This window comes from Megalopta genalis, chromosome 6 (assembly GCF_051020955.1).
Source record: "Megalopta genalis isolate 19385.01 chromosome 6, iyMegGena1_principal, whole genome shotgun sequence".
Classification (NCBI taxonomy): Eukaryota; Metazoa; Arthropoda; class Insecta; order Hymenoptera; family Halictidae; genus Megalopta; species Megalopta genalis.
The window spans coordinates 11,515,780-11,533,753 of NC_135018.1; the positions used below are offsets into that span (position 1 = coordinate 11,515,780).

The following is a 17,974-nucleotide window of genomic DNA, read 5'->3' on the forward strand; positions in this document are numbered from 1 at the left end:
GAAGTCTTACACTGTTTGTTATAATTTAATATTATTTATTTTATATTCACATATTAAATATTATAAATAAAATCAAATATTATAATAAAATATTATATAGGTGATAGAAGTATATATATATAGTAGAATCATCCTCTGCTCGGTTGTACTATGAATTCCGACCTACCCTGTACAGTGAAAAAAGCGAACAACATAATTTTTCGATATTCTACAGCAACTTTTTCGCACTGATTTAATTGATATTGTAGATATAAAATTGAGTTAACGTATCGTCGACACGAAACGGGTAATTAGAATTTAGCAAGAACATGTATACTTATATAGCTCTCATTGATAATATTGCTAAAACGTCAAAAAAGATTCGCTGTTGTTAATTAGCGTATCCATAACGTATTATGCGTTTCGGTTCAATTACTTAATATAAATTCAGGTCACCGCGGCAGGTTCCTTTTTAATTTCATTTTTGTAACTGATATCGGTATTCATTAATTTAAACAGTGTTGTAGGTCAATTCATTCCGTCACATAATTTTACTTTGTTTTAAATACTCTGCTCTTCTAACCGCTTATATAAAAGTCCAATTGACTCGTGAGGTATAATATGTATAGTATTTAGAGTTAGAGTACAACTATAGATAGACAAACTTCGAAAAACCACTCACGTGTGGTTCACTCACACATACTAGTAAAGCCACACATATATCTTTACTAGAACAGAAATGTCAATGTAAATTTTCACTTCTATGATTTTATACGGTTTCTATGGTTTTATAGTAAAAATGAAAGAAACATTGATATCATTAACTAAGAGTTCTATTCAATAAAATACATCTAAATGTACAATTATAAATCCTAAGAAATATTTACATAATTGCTGCAAATTTTATATTAGAGAAGGGTTAAAATAAAAACATTGTGATAGGTTGATTGAGTAAATTATTATTTGAAATCATTCGTCTGTGAATAATATCAAAATGATACGAATTAAAGAGTTAAATGGATATTAATGAATGGAAGTATTTGTCATTCGATTGATGCAGGTACGAAATATACATGCATCTTTATGTCCTACAGAATAAGCTAAAAGTAAATCTCGGTATGCGTGGTTAGCTGCAAAAATATACGGAATGGGCTAGTTGCCAGGATTTTCGCTATCAGTGGTCGGGTAAGTCAAAGGGGGATAAAATATTAAGTAATGAGGCCAAATGGAACGTACTTTCTATTTAATTATTACAATATATAGATTATAATTTGATATCCATTTCGTAATTTGTAGTTATGGCTAAAATGTTCGTATTTTATCAAGAAACTTTGGTTTGTATTTTATTAAATGTATGAATAGGTATAAAATAGAATTAACACGTGTTTAATACGCGAGGATATATTGATTTATATGTTGGTACTGAATTCTTGAAAGAAAATCTTTTTGCGCGATGAAATTAAGAAAGGATTAATACTTCTGAAAATCTGCAGCAGAAAGAACACTAAATTATCTTTTACATAAAATTAATTTTCTTGTCTAATGGTTCACTCTGTTTTATATGTATATACTTATGATATAATATTAGGTATTATAATACGGAAACACACAATTATTCAAAATTATCACGTAAAAATTACATAGAAATTATTTTTCTAGGGCAACAACATTCTTTCGCTCTGACAAACTAGTTCCGACGGACTAATTTTTTATCGCATTATAGACTGAAATGTCGAATGTTCATTTTTTATGTAAATTAAGTTTGGCAACTCCGTGTTATAAACGAGTAAAAAACTGTCGGAGAGTAAATAGTATCGCTAAGCTTGTTGTCCTAACTAAAATAGTTCAAGTGAAATACCATTATGTTTGTTTAAATAAAGAAATCTTGCATTGTTTTTTTAAATTGCAATTAAGTGACGTTGCTTTGCATAAAATGGTCAGAAATTTTGGAAAAATTTTCTGTATTATAGAAGTTTACACAAAAAATTATTTTCTATAAAACAAATCGATAGATCTACCACGATTACGACTGCAGCAGTCTATAAATCTAATTTAGAAAATGAACTTCAAGTTCCCGGTACATTTCCTGTAAGATACTTCAATGTCAACAAGTTTATTTTCTTTTAATTCGTAGATTGATTGTGGATTATCGAAGCGAATACAGCTCTTGAAGTGTTTTCACAAAAAAGTCAGGATGGAAAAGCATCTTCGAGGCCATGCTCAATCTCTAGATGTGGAACAGAAGCAGTACAAGGAAAAGAAATCCTTGGATTCAAACATTTTTTGCCACTATTGCTATTATTCCAACAGTACTGTGCGATCTATAGGGCAAAAATGGAAATGCTAACACCCGTGTTGGTATTAATGGACCGCGGACAAAAAAAGATTTATAGTCGCTTATGACATAAAAATATCAGTTAAAATCCGAGTTCCAGTTTGTGCATTGTGAAACAGATAATAATTTATATTCTCAGTGGAGCCTGTTATTGGGAGCAAATATTCTTCGTTTTGATAGTGCTTGTTACTATTTTTATTGTTACAAAGTTATATTGCTTGCTTGAGGTATACCGTTCTTGTTATTTTAATAAATTCTTTCTAATGCATTCTTCTTTTTCGGTTAGTTTGTTAGCAAACTTTTATAAATGTACCGCACAAACGATCTACAACTACTTGAAAAATAGTTGTGTTCCATCTGCTATTTAATTTTTAATATTTTGATAATAAGTATCGACTAATTTTTGTAATTGAGAAGATTCAATACCAGGGAAAAAATGGTTTCAATAATGATGAATAATAATGTGTAAATGATATAAGATTATAATATATAATAATATGTAAATAACACTGCATAATACACTCATTCTATTGGTTATTTATAAAATAAACACTTGCACCATTTTGGTATGCTAAAAATTGTGTAAATGGATTTTAAGAATTTGAAATTTGAGTTTTGTTCTGTAATCCTTTTTACTGAACGAATTATGCAATAGGTGTTTGAAATACTTACGTCTACTTTTTTACTAATTATCAAAATTAATAACCTCCGTCTTCCGGCGTAAATAAGTCCACATCGATATCGTACTGTGCCATTTTTAGTTATGCAAAATGCATAACTCATTTACAGTAATTCAAATTGAGTATGATTAAACTTATCTATATTATATTATACAATTATCTGAATGATGTTGAGTTTGGTCTCGCGTGGGGAACTCTCCAAGCGTTACACTAACTTTTTAATGAGCCCTTGGCAGATTGCAGTACTCATCAAGCCAAGTGTGCTAGTCTACCTCTTTGAAAGACAACAGCTAATAGTTCGCAAAATATTAATTATTAATATCATCGCGTAACGGCGACTTCCTTAGCAGAGATTTGACTTTTTATGTACTCGTGATTTTTTCCATATAATTTAATTGCTTATTTAAATGTATATACTTTTTAATAGACAATTGTAGTTTTTATTTAGGATCTATTTCGAAAGTAAAAAATTGTGACTTATGACATGTGGATAACATATGAATATGACATATGGGTGACATATGGATTTTAACTGATTTTCATGAAATTGATGTTTATTTAATAAGAATTTTAGATAATAATTAAAATAACGGATAACATTTAGTAGAATTTGTTATTTTTTTTATTAGTACTATAATTCTTTTAAGTTTAGTATTGCTAATTTTATGAATAGTTTATGCGTTATTAATTTTGTATTAAATTTGTTAATTTCTTAAAATAAAATTTGTAATTTTCTGTAAAATTTGTTTGTCTTTTAAAATTTATTAATTTATTATTAATAACCAAATTTAGATTTTTATCATTTGTACATACTTGTTCTGTTTTGATGGATTTTATTGTACGCGCATACTTGACCCACACGCAGTCGTTTAACCATGTCTGACTGCTCTGTCGGTTTCAAGATCGTGGAAATATGTAGTAGGGATATTGATCTGTAAACGCGAAAGGGAGGATTTTATGTGCAAAAACAAGTGAAGAACACGGGAATCGTTACTTACATTGTTGCCGCAGACCAGACTTATCAATTGGATCCAGCGGAGATTTGATCTTCTTCTGTCACTTCTTCTGTTGTCATCACCGTGTTAACCGCAACCGCTTCGCTTTCCGTTTAGATCAAAGAAGAACAACGAGCAGTGATGCGGTTTGAGCGGTTTGCTGTTGTACCAGTAGCTGAAATCCATCGATGGCAATCAACACAATATAGAAACTATGTTTTACCGCAATCGAGTTCGTACGGGTGAGCTGAAAATGTTAAAAATTGTCAATCGAGAGTTAAACAGATGAATGTTATGCCATTGGAAAGAAGAACAAAAATGAATAAAGTCAGATTGACTATGGATGCTGCGTGAATGGTAATCGTAAAAGTGATCTGCTAAATTCTGGGTGCCAGGAACAGATTTATGAGCAGTTATTCAGCACTCATGGCAGTAATTAATTTTTTCCTATTTTCCTTTTTTATTTAAATATAACCTGTGTTTTGTTATCTCTTCTTTTTCTCATGAATTCACATGAATCAGATGTGTAAGGTTGGCAACAGCGATCAGTAATTAACCAATACGAAGTTGGCTACGAAGACTGATCGTTAATTGTTTGGTTGAGAGCGTCGAATCGTTGCGTGCGAAGAAAAGGTCACTACTAGTGGTGTTCGATTCTCTTTAAAGAATCGATTCTGAATCGAATCATGATAATCGAATTTCCCAGAAAATTGAAATCATCAAATCGATTCTGCAAGAATACATCCAAAATTTTTGTTTTCAATTTACATAATAGAAATATTAGTACAGTTTTATAGCTTTTATAACAAACTTGTACATTTGCTGTACAATCTTGGAAAATTTTATATTTTTTATTGTGCAATACATTGAGTTTGACAAAATTAGTCGAACTTTAATTGTTAGTTTTTCATTAGTAATGGATGCAGAAACAATAATCTATCCGTGAAAATATCTTTCGTCCAACAACTAAGCCAAATAAAGAATTAAACCAATTAAAATTCAAACGATAAATTTGTTAATTATACGAAATAGTTGGACGCTCAAACTCAATAAACGTAATCTTCAATTTTTTTATTTCATTCCCGGATCATAATTCATTTATTCCCTCATTCCCGACCTAGTTCTTAAAGACGAGCAGCTTAAATAAGTAAATCTGAAAAAGAACATATTTCTTTAGGAAATATATATATATATATATATTAAAGTAATATGTTGCTTATTGGTTTATGAAAACGATAGCTCGGTTTATAGAAAGCTAACGACCGAATCCTAAACACTTAAAAGTTCACAGTCCCATTAAGTTCGTTGCAGCTCAAGTCAGAAATTGTTATATAATTATTGTGCAAAGTTAGTAGTCCACGAAGTTCTAATCAGAAGTTCTGTTCTGTTGTAACAATAAGTACGGGTCCAGTTCTGTATTGTCCGGAGGTCAAAGTATAAGTCCTCTGGCTATGTTGCGTCAATCTCCTACCGAAAGGATCGTTAAATTCATTTCCTTGATAAGGGTTGAAAAATCCTTCAGAGAAATCCCTTTTTCAAGGATCTTCGCTCGTAAACCAATGTCGCCTTTCCGGTGCATGTGGTCCTATTATGTATTGATTGCCATTGAATGAGTACGGCTCGAAATCGTATTTTCTGTGAAAAAAAATTTCGGCTCACTAATATCGAAAATAATTGAGATGGCCACGTTAAGTGGCACACCCTTCAGGGTTAAAAGTACCATCATTCTGAAATAAAGAACGTTCTGCATACATTACTAAATAAACATACCATTTTCATGTACTCACCTGATACATTGTCGAACTGTAGGTTACACGGACGTATATTTTACACTTTTTTATATAAATAATGACAAACAGAGTTGCTACCCTTTTAAACTCGTAACTAACCGAAACTTGCATCAACAACTAATTGGAAATATAGTTTTGATGGAATTACGTGTGCTGAATAGGTACTCAAATTGCACAAACTATAATTTTGATATTTCTTACGTTTTTCGAATAACACATAAGTTCAGGTATTTGATTCGCATATACTTTTGGATAATCTTGCATAATTTAACATTCGCTGTTAATTTGCAATTCGAACGCAACTCGGTGCACCTATTTTAGTAGTGTCATTTGAAAGAGCAAAATTTCTACATTTAATTTCGATTTAATGCTCCTTTTATTAACAAATTACCGAAAGTAAGAATGAAGCAGTTTTTGCAATTTTAGCATTTGTCATTTTATGAATTTTCAAGATAGATTCTAGATAAAAATAAGATAGATTAAGACATGTTCAATCTAGAAGATTGAGAGCTCTTTTCTCTTCCTTTTTTAACCTTCCTTCCTTTTTTAACCCATTTTTCAATGGGTTATTATGGAGGGTAAGGTAAATCCAAGAAGCATTTAATCAAAACTGTTATCTGTTAATTAAAACTGTCATGAATGTTGTATGTATTTGATAAGAAACATTGTTTTGTATGATGAAGAAGTAAATAAATCAATTACGGAAAGAAACGTGCCGTTAGTTGTATCATCACCTTGAAAAAAATGGATTGATCTTGTTACATTTTGCAACGTTTAAGAGAATGATCCCTTAATATCGTAGCGATTTTTTACGTTTACGATTTGTAAGTAATTAATACGCATTTTATAAATACTATTCTGTGACTTACAGTGTCGGATTAAGTGATCGATTAAGTAATTAATCCATTATAGTATCAATTATATTATAAGATCTTACAAACAATGAATAATTATTCTCTGAATCAAATATTTGTCTAGGAAGAATTTATTTTGATTCGAAACTATCCGAATATTGTCCAGCTCTGGACGGAATGATTGAATCGTGTTATTACGGTGAACATTTAGGTAAGCGCGATTTGTAAGTATGACGACGTATAGGCTGAAATCATGCCGATTGACAGCAGTTTCTCTGAACAAATTGCCTGAAGAGGGTGGAATGATTAGGTTGCTTCGTCTCATAGCATATTTACGGTGCATCAATTTTTAATATAAACACATACATAGATGCAACAACACTACATAGGTGCACTTTTCTGACTAATGTCAACTAACAAATTATTTCATAATATAAGACAAGATTTGTTACATCAGTTCGTTCTGTGACCTTCTTGCACTTTACAGATTCTAACAAAGTTCGCTTTATGTAACCTTTCCAGAGAATGGACATTCACAGGAACTTTATAACATTATCAGAATATAAATCATTGTTAAAGAAATGGTAACAAACAGACATCAACGTAAAAGTTAATAGATTGTAATAAAAATTAAGTTTCAAGTACAGCGTGTTCTTAGAATACCGTGTTATATATATATAAGAGGGTTGGTTGCATTAAATTTAGTTTCTATTGAACACGTTGACCACCACACCGGTTCATAAGAATTGCACTACTTTTTTTTTATCAGATTTAAGACCATATGTTTTCGTTGTAAAGTGTTCGAGTACACTAATTATTATTTAATAATTATTATTAGGATTTGTAACAAACAGAAGGTTTAAATTGATAATTAATATAATATTTACTTTCTGTTTTGCTGGTTTTGATTTCGCAGCCACGATATTAACACGGGTTCGATAGAACATGAAACGAATGAACCGTGCTGTGGAGGGGTTGATTGTAGCATGTGCGTGCTGTCATTTTGTCCGATCGCCGTTAGATCGGTGAACAATTAGGTAAGGGTGATTCGTAAGTATGACGAGGTATAGGCAGAACTCAAGCCGATTGACAGCAGTCTCTTTGAGCACAGTGCCGGAAGGGGGTGGGGTGAACAAGGTGCTTCGTATTGGGGCGAACCCTCGGCCGAGTCGGGTTCAACTGGCGCGGGTGGGGGATCCTCGTGCGCTTAGGATATACAGAGAATTCCACGAGCTCCGAACTTCAGTCTCGACGCGGCAAGCGCTACGTGTGTTTCGTGTTTTCCGTACAGTGAATCATGTGTGAAAAACGTGGTTTGTGCACGCGTGGACCGCAGGTGCCTCTTCTGGTAGTGACTACGTTGTTGGTAGGTGTGCGCCCGGAATTAGTCGGTGAGTAAACGAACGTTTATTTCGCAATGTTTCGATGGCGTTCGCCGCGTCTGGGGTCGTTTTGCCGCCGAAGTTGATCAGTGCCAAAAGGAGATGTTTCCTACCGGTGTCGACGGACTCTTGAAAAATCGGTTTGTGACGGAAATTTCTGTGACGTTACAGTCGCTAGTTATTAATGTATGTCACGGGAGAAAGTGTTAAACGCGAGAAGTTCCTCGTAATTTCGTTTGGATAAAACAACCCGCTCTTTAAGATAAAGAATGATATTTCAAAAAGCTTCTTGTCATTTTATAAGTTTTTTTGGATTATGGCTTTGCCACTTGGATTGTGGATTGTCACTTTGCTTAACACTTGAGAGGGAAACTTATCGAGGGTTAACCCGTTGCATTCTGAAGATACTTGAAAATGTATTAAAATTCATTGAAAATTTATCTATGTTTTTGTGCGTTTGTACTCGGAAAATTTCCTCAAAATTTCCTATTTGTTAGCATAATGTTGAAAATGATTACTTTATTTGAATAGAATTTGAAAGAAAATTGATGTCGCAAATTTTTTGAAAGGGTTAAAAAATCCTACTTAGAAACAAATACGAGAGATTTGTTTGAGAGATTTTGTGAAAAATTATACCAAAGTATATGTAATTGTAATTCCCATGCTTAATTAATAACAAAACAATCCTATGCTTAATATGTTCAATAAAAACAAGTTTCAGAATTTGTACCCTCCAAAGAGTTAATTCGATCACTATATTTGTGATCTTAACAAATAATTACGTTTGACTTATTTACTGTTTGAACTGTCTCGAATTAGGCAGTTAAAGTAAACTTGAGGAATAAGTGACACAATCTGAGATTTAGCCGCCTAATAAATCTTCGATATATTGTAGCACTGGTGAAGCCATAAATGCTAGCTTTTTAAGCTTAAATATTCAAAATAAAATTGTTTCCCCCAATCATTGAAAACAGAGGTCACATAATAACTGTGCTCTTTCTTTAATGATTGCAATAAGACAGGTGTAATACATCGATACTCTTACATTCTCTCAGTATTTTTGCTGTTATAAATTACACCTAGCGATTTCTGTCATAAATGCACAAAACCCGCAGTGTACTAATTACTAAGAAGACATTAATGATTAAAGTTATCCTCTTTATATTTTTAGACACAAAGCGCCTTCTCAATTTTACGTTATAAATACGGAATTTTTTATATTGAATGTGGTAAGGCAATTTGTGTAAATGAAAAAGTACTTCTGCAGCTAGCACAGTGAAACTGACATACCCGACTTGGCGAACATTACGATTTGTCAGGGGTTCGATAAATGGTCAGCATAACACTTGGGGTGCTCTCCCCATTAGATGCTGTGGGAACAGGATTGAAATGATGCTGAACAAAATAGTATTTGAAATAAAATATAGTTTGTTACTTCGAATCGTGGTTGCTCGATGATCAAATTTATTTTCCATACTACTTCTTAGGTATTAGGCATTTACAGTAGAGAATAATATAAAATTAGAAGGATATTGAAGATGGTGGGACTTTCTTTTTGCGAAACTATTTTTACTTCTATTTTGTAAAAGCGTATTTGTTATTTAGTAAAAACTCTGAAACGAAATGTGGAAAGAGTAATCTGAGAAATCTGTTTTCTGTTTCTGAGAAAATTTTTTTTATAAAATTTGTTCTGATATCTATTTTAATATAATTACTTTTAGATTTGTATGCAGAAATAATGCTATATAATTTCTCTTCGCAATATTATTGTCTCGTTACATGCAGAAAAATGTATTTTATTTTACGCGTAGAATAAGATCAAGAATAACAATTGTCTAGTAAGTAGAATAAGATTGAACCAAGAAATCCTTCGTAAATTGTTTTCTGTATATCTCTTTCTGAGTGTCAAAATAATACTCGTATTTCTTTCTCGATCGAAAAAGCTGGTATTTTGATAACGTTGCCATCATAATTTCAAAATTTACTAAGATATTGAATTTGAGATTTTATTGAATATAATATTATAAAATTTATTTATCATCAGTCAAATCTAAAAGGGTGTCATTATTTTCACATATAAAAATGAAATCAGCTACTAATAATTTCTTATAATAATATAATGCTATTTTATTAGAGTTCATAATTTATATAAAAATGTTTCTAGAATTGATATCGTTAGTAAATCGTAAAAGATGAAAGATATTAAAGAACAGCATAATGCACGTATGAAATATATGGATCATTTGAATCCGAAAATTCGAGGCAATGAAAAAATGGGAAAATCGATTCTTAATTTCTCGATCTTTATGTTATCCTGGCAACGACATAATTTCCGGCTTAAATACAGACGTAAATATCGTGTAGCACAGTTTCTTTATTTGATCGAAATTTTATTTGATTTATGACGGTTCACTATAATGGACTTTGACCTGCTGCATGAAATTTGATACATGCCAGTGTGCATGCAAAATGCACAAAATATTGGAAGAGTAAATTCGTGTTTCGCGTACTTCTGTCTAGTGTACCTTTCCTAGTTCTTTTTAGTGACCTAAAAGAATTATAAATTTAACGTCCTGATCACAGTAATATTGCATGTAAAAGTTCTTACAATTGTATCATTGAAATCGGAAAACAACATAAGTAAGTTACTTTTGTATTGTGTGCATTCAAATGCATTCAATTAGCATAGGAAAAAGTCTCAGCTAAGTATATTGAAATGGAGAATTATAATAAACGAAAATTAAATTTTCTTGAAAAAGAAGTTGTATGTAAAATAATACATTATTTTTATTTCTTTTATTAAGTATATGTAACTCTTTTTAAGTTTTTATAATGATTTCTATCATTTAATTTCACTGCATAAGAAACAACAATAAATAATAGGAGATGAAGATGTTTTATAAAATTATTGACGGTGAGAAATGTAATGTATAGGTAACACCTTTTTGTCTTCTGCAGATTTATTAGAGTGCTTTTTGTGCCACATCCTGTCTTTTATATCAGCAAATAGTACTATTTTATCGATTTTTCTGTAATTTATACACAGCGAGCGGTTTTATGGATCATGAGATTTTCACGTTCGCAATAATTTTACTGCGTCGTAAGAGCTGGAATACTTCGTTTCCTCGGTAGATAATTAGCTTCCATAATGCAAATCCTATCATGAATAAGTGAAGTTATTTGCACAGTAGATATCAGTCATTTTAACATTACCATTGTTTTATAATTAGATCGTTAATTTAAGGTTCTATGAAAAAAATCGATATTCCGTTGCCATGTAATTATAACAGTAGATAATAAATTAATTATTTACAACAGGATCCTTCTTGGATCGTGATTATTTAATTTGTAAAAAACTGCAGCTACTAATGTATCTTGTGTGTTCGTGCATACTCCATGTTAACGTATACGTCAACCCGGTGCGGAATTTTATTTAGTATTTCTGTAAACTATCTTTTCAACCTGACTTGGACCTAACATGAATCTAACTTCGTCCTAACTTCTAAGTCGTACTTAATTCAGATCTAACCCAGATCCAAAAATTATAAATTTGCCAACATGGTAAGTATAAGTTAGGTCTGTGTTACATCCCTTACGCGACCAAATTAACGGCTGACTAGGTCCGGTTTAAGTACCTAAACTTCATCATCTGTTTTAAAAGGTTCCTCCACTATATAGACTGCTCATTAGTTTCCGTGATGCGTTTATAGAAACAGTAAATAAACTTCCGCACCGGGTTGACGCATACGTTGCCACGGGGCATGCACGTATACGCAAGATTCAATGTAGTAGTAGCTCCAATTTCCTGCGAGATACATATTTCTGCAACTTAAAGAGGGCGACATTTTTTATACCGAAAAAGTTGTTCAAAATAGCTGATCATATGAAGACTTTGTTGTAAATAAATATCGGTAATGCATATATAGATACAATAATTTTTATATAATTGTTAATTGTTTTTCATAATAACGATGAGTTATGTTTTTTAATCTAGTATAAAGTAATGTAAAAGAGAAAACCAACAAAGGAAAGATAAGAAAAAAGTGCAGGGGTAGTAAATCTATCAATTTATTAAGATTATAAGTTTTAATATCATAGGTTTTTTTTTTTAATCTTTATAATCTTTTTAACTCTTTTACTAGCGCATCGGACCATTAAACTTGAGTGCAAATATATTCTATACAAATGGAGGAAATTAAAGACATTGATATCAATGGTTCGATGACGAAAAAAGTCATGTAATTGTTCTCGGAAACTGAACCGATAACGTTATCCGATTCGGCAAATGTCACGTATTAATGTTCCAGGACTGAATCCATTAAATTCTCAAAAATGCGATATCTTTGGAAAAGTATGGAATTGTGAAATTGTTAATGCCGGAAATAGGATTACGCGTGTGTAATCCTATTATTAAAAAAAAAAAAACACGAAAAACGTTTACGATTACAGCGAATGATTTTAGAGAAGGTAACATCGTCGGCGGATGATAAATTTTCACGTTATTTCGGGAATAGTACAGATCAGATTTTATTCGGTATGATTGAAAATTACTCCGCGTCGATGAATTTCAAGAGAGGCCGGAAAACCAATTTGTTTGTTCAGGATCAGTGTTTGACCGATCACATTTATTACCCCGGTGAAATACATGGCCCGTTATAATTACCATCTGAATTAATTACTCGCTCCGTACGACGCATTCGCGGTCATACGGTTTTCAATAGCGTATTTGTTAAGGAGTCAAAGTATTATCTTTGGATTCGACCAGTCGTGAATTTAAATGTTAATCCGTGTCAATTTATTAAGTACTGAACTGGTATATCAAGGAAATCTGAATTGTAGATATAATTGAATAGTCTGCAAGAAATGTTATTACTTTCCGAAAGCTTAATTTCCTATTCCGGGAATGAATGATCTCAATAATTCAAATTATTTTGTTTCAAGATTAACAAGTACAGAATTATTTTATCCATACATTAGTCAGAATGATTTTGCTTAACTCGATACGTATTAAAATTATAATTAGTATTGCAACTAATTATATGGCTATAATTAACTATAAAACACTTCAAAATCAGTGAAATGACGATATGTATTTTTTAGAAGAGAAGTGTACATAGTATTATTAAATAACTCATTGCCTTCCTCTAATTATAAATGTAAATTAATTTCGGAGATAGAAAGTGTTATAGCTATAGTGATTGTGCAAGTTATCAGAAATTGTTTTCGAATCCTGAAGAGTATCAATATCCAATCAATATTTTTGTCATATTTATTCATAGTATACATAGTATTTTACCCATATCAACACTAGTAAACTAATGTTGATTTTTCTTACCTATTAGAAACGTGCATTGTGGTAATATCTGTCTACTTCCTTCCATCTTACAGTTTGTAAGAATATGAAATTTTGCAGAGATTGGACCTACGTTCTGACAATGAAATATAAATGAAAACAATTTTGTTTAGTGCGATTTCTTTCTTGACAGATTTTGCGTGTTTCTTAGATTTGATTGATTCATATTCAACTAAATATGATTAATTTTTACTCAACGGTATAATGTTCTCCTAATTATATATTATTATATTATATTATAATTGTTGGGATTATGGAATGAAAATGAATATGATTCTAATACTTTGCTTAAAAGGACTTTATTTTATTTCTTTATTGAGAGAAGGTATATGGGCGAAACCGATCGAGCGATCAAACTCTACTAACTGTCCGGTAAGAAGAAACGCTTCTTTTATACCCTTTTTGGGTTCGTCGTGTCCACCAATCAGAGACGTTTTATTTGTCGCGTCTTACATTGTATACGTGACGGTTAGGGCACGAAGTACATCAAAAGGTACCGGCGATGATGTATCGCGGCATCTAATATATATAGATTACGTCACCGTCGCTGCCCGCTGACGGAGCCGGCGAAATGTAAAACGATATCTTAACTGAAGATATCTTACTAAGTAAACTATAGATTAATTTTTGTTCGAGGCTAAAATTTCAACAATAATATTATACCTCTGTATACATTTGTATACAGAAACTTCATACACGAGAGAATGCGGTTTAGCATAATTTATCAGAAATTAGACGTATCGAGACTTCATTGATTTCAGTTGCTTTTATATTTCAAGATATTGTTTCCTAATTGTGAGGACGAATGTCGATAAACGTAGATCCAGTTTCAATAAACTGATAATATAATCTAATTTATTTCTTTGTTAATCGGAATAATGGACCGAAAATAAAACTGTAGAGGAATAGAATAATACTGATTGCGAGAAACATTGATGGATTCTAGGTATATGTGAATTAATATGTGTGTGTTTAATTTTTAACTGAAGAAGATATTTTTCGTTCTTTTTGCATGAATTGCGATGCGATAGTGCGATATGGAAGAGTTCGAAACGCGAGGCTTATAAACTTCAAATGCGTTTTTCCCAGAATCTTGTTTCTTAAATCTGTGTGAATCAATTTCAAAAAGAGATCCATGATAAGTTTGTCCAGGTATTGTACCAACAGCAAGGATATTATCTTTTATTTACAACTTTTTTTTAACCATACAAGATAACTTAAATTTTTATGGTGAAGGATGATTGTTTCTTTCAAACGTTAGAATTCGTTCACTTTTTCAGTTTATTGTGGAAATTAATACAATGAGAGCGTAAACTATCTAATTTTAAGAAAATTATTTATTTTTTGCATTTGAATGATAAATGTTCGATAAATAAATTACTAAATGTAAATATCAAAAAGTGTTTTATTGTGTATAACAGTTTAAGGATGTCTATAGTTCTCACGTGACAAGAAGGCACCTTTGTGTTTACATTACCTTTCTTACTAGCTGCGACAGTGAGGCAGCTAATAAGAGGGGGATTCTAAACACAAAGGTATCTTCTTGTAGTGCGAGTAGTATACATTCTTCGACCAGTTTATTTCCATACTGTTAGTAGGTTCTCGTAGAAAAATTCAAAAATATTACTTTTATAGTTGTTACACAAGAATCCACTGCTGTTCATTATGCGTTAAACAATTCAAAATAAATATGTACGATGCAATAAATAAATAGAAAAGAGTGCACATTTTCATCTCGGAAAAAAAACAGTTGAGAACTTATTTAATAGCGGTCGTTTCGCTCGGCAATTTTTTTTTTAATTCACCAAGCGATCACGGTATCCTCGATTTATTACTTCTTTTAATAGTGGCCCATACCTCTGTGTGTAAGCTTGGATGATGTTTATTTACGTTTTGTGTGTTCCGTAACTCAGGCGGGTAACAAAATTTTACTAAGAGAACGTCGGAGCTGTCACGATTAAATTTACTACTCATTCGTATCGTTCCGAGTGCTTACACCAAACAAAATGCGATGAATTGTGATATAGCGGTGAATGAAAAAATTTACATAGTAATAAATATTTTGTTAATTCATCTCTCCTGCTGAGGAATTTACTGCGTGCACCTGATCATTTCAACTCACCGAGCTGTGCAATTTTATAGTGTCTTTTAGTATGCTTTAAAATTACTCGCAATGTTAAAATGAATATGCTTTCTTTTCAGTAAAAAGGTGTAAATAAACATGAGGTTTACAAGAGGTAAAGGGGTGGTACATTGTAATCTTGTGTAATGTAAAGTTAAGAAATTTTACAAACATGACGAATTCTGTTGTTCTAATATTGAACCTCAAATGCAATTTTATTGCATTATAAGTTCTTACTAACAAGTAAGAAAGATTTAATATTATCATATTATTAAATTGTTAAAAATGTTGCTTTTTCCCAATAATTAGCATTGTTCTGTGCTTTTGAATCAATACTCACCATTTCAGTCTCATTGTTGTCTAGCGAAATTCTATGACAACATCACTAATAACTAATAACGTAAATGATCTCCCTAATGCGATCATTGGGCTAAATTCATTGAAATTATTAAACCACAGATTCTTTCTGTTGAATGATAATGTTCGATCTTCATACAAATTAAAGTCGAAAGTTTGAACTGCATCGAATTTCCTGATATTCGTTTATTTATACGATACGCAACAGTAGCGTTATAAAATACAGCTTAATGCGAAACAGCACTATCCTGGATTACGTTTTATATGCTTATTATAGTAAACCATATTTGTATATACTGTATAAGCGCTGGTATCATATGTACTTCTCTATGGGACACTGCAATACCGCAATAATAAACCGCGATATAAGTACATTTAACCGCGAAAATTTAAAACTCCCATATTCGTATATTTTGGTAATGTACATTTTACCGTGTTTTTACATATATAATAAATTATAGCCATGCGTGCGTGTGTACGTGTAGTATCCTATCACTGAGAACAGGATTAATGAAATAAATATAACAAACTTATTGAAGACATTGTTTTACATTGTACATATAGACTATTTAATATGATGAAGAAGTGTATTGTGGATATGTTAGTATATTGTAGATATGTTATAATTGCAGATAATACTGGTATTTTTTTATTGAAATTTTCAGTTAGCTCTAATTAGTTTGATAAATAATTCTATAATTCTGAGAGAGAGAGAGAAAGAGAGAGAGAGAGAGAGAGAGAAAGAGAGAGAGAGAGAGAGAGAGAGAGAGAGACACGTAACTTTGTGAGATTTTAGAACATATTCGATAAGCACATCATAAAACATATTTTCTCCTATTAAAGAAATAGTGTAACTAATCGTTCCGCAGTTGATTAGTATCTTTCTAAATGTTGATTGTGGTTTCATAAGAGCTTATAAGTTTAATTTGAATATACACCGCTGGTTGTTACAGCGAAATTATAATATGTGATCTAATTTTCTCTCAAAGTTAATACTTTTAGAACTTGTTATTTTCACTTCGTTTACAGAAGTGTTTATTAATATCACAGATTGTACTAATATGAGGACAAATCTAAAATTAGTTACACAAAGTAGGTAGTAGCAGTGTGCTAAATGTTTGTGACATTGGATACTTGATCCCGAAAATTTGCTAAAAGTAGTGGAATTTGTATTCTCCAATGGAATCTACATGAGGAGACGAAAAAATTAATACATATTTTTGACAAATGACAATTTGTTTCATAAATAAATAGACGAAATACAAAATAGTGAAAGTATCAGAAAATGTTTAAATAATGTGATCTTGAAATCAATAGTGAAAGTATCAGAAAATGTTTAAATAATGTGATCTTGAAATCAATAGTGAAAGTATCAGAAAATGTTTAAATAATGTGATCTTGAAATCAATTTACAACTGTTTGCACGAAGATTCGCAGTCTAATTATAACTGTATATACCCTATTAAGTATTTAACTATTTAATTTTGCAGTAACTTTGCGTCTTCGAGATCCGTCACAATTCGATTTAGAAATGAATACAATTATTGGTCTTGCTTAGAAAACAGAATAAGCATAGTTTTAGTATGTATAATATGTATGTACCATAAATTCATTAAGTGACTGCTGGCCAGTAGTGTAGATTTTAATACGCAAGAGGCTTGTATAACTCGAGGAAAAAGTGGGGTTACCGATACGCAAAGGTTGCAGTCAATAGCGCCCTCTCAATGACAGCATAATTTCATTGGAAGTCAATAGACAGATGGTCGGCCCGCAAGTATCATCCAAATCCTTTGCCCATAAAATTGATCAAATTCTGAGATACAGTGTACCGGCAAACGCTTTGAATCCAATAAAGAGGATTAAGTGTACTGAGCTGTAAACACGGCGTGATTGAATTCTATGGGTGACGAAGAAACGTTCTCCCTCTTTACCTCCCGGTTTTTTCTTTGCTTTCATTTCAGCCTGTCATGTGACATCTTTCTCTTTTCAGCTTAGCATTCTTGACAACAGCGTGCCTCATTTCTTTTCATTATTTTCACGCGTACGTGTACGTGACTTTTTAATCTGACTCACGACAAAATGATGTGCTAAATTGTCACAGTGGAATAGTACACTATCTGAGCACTT

The 17,974-nt window shown here is 31.6% G+C and overlaps 1 protein-coding gene across 1 annotated transcript in view; it reads left to right on the forward strand.

Moving 5' to 3' along the window:
- Positions 1-7,865: 7,865 nt before the first annotated feature.
- LOC117226142 (limbic system-associated membrane protein) overlaps positions 7,866-17,974 on the forward strand; it is a 246,509-nt gene continuing 236,400 nt past the window's right edge. The window contains exon 1 of the mRNA XM_033480195.2: positions 7,866-8,024. Coding sequence (XP_033336086.1) covers positions 7,931-8,024 — 94 coding nt within the window. The 5' untranslated portion in view covers positions 7,866-7,930. The remainder of the gene's footprint in view (positions 8,025-17,974) is intronic.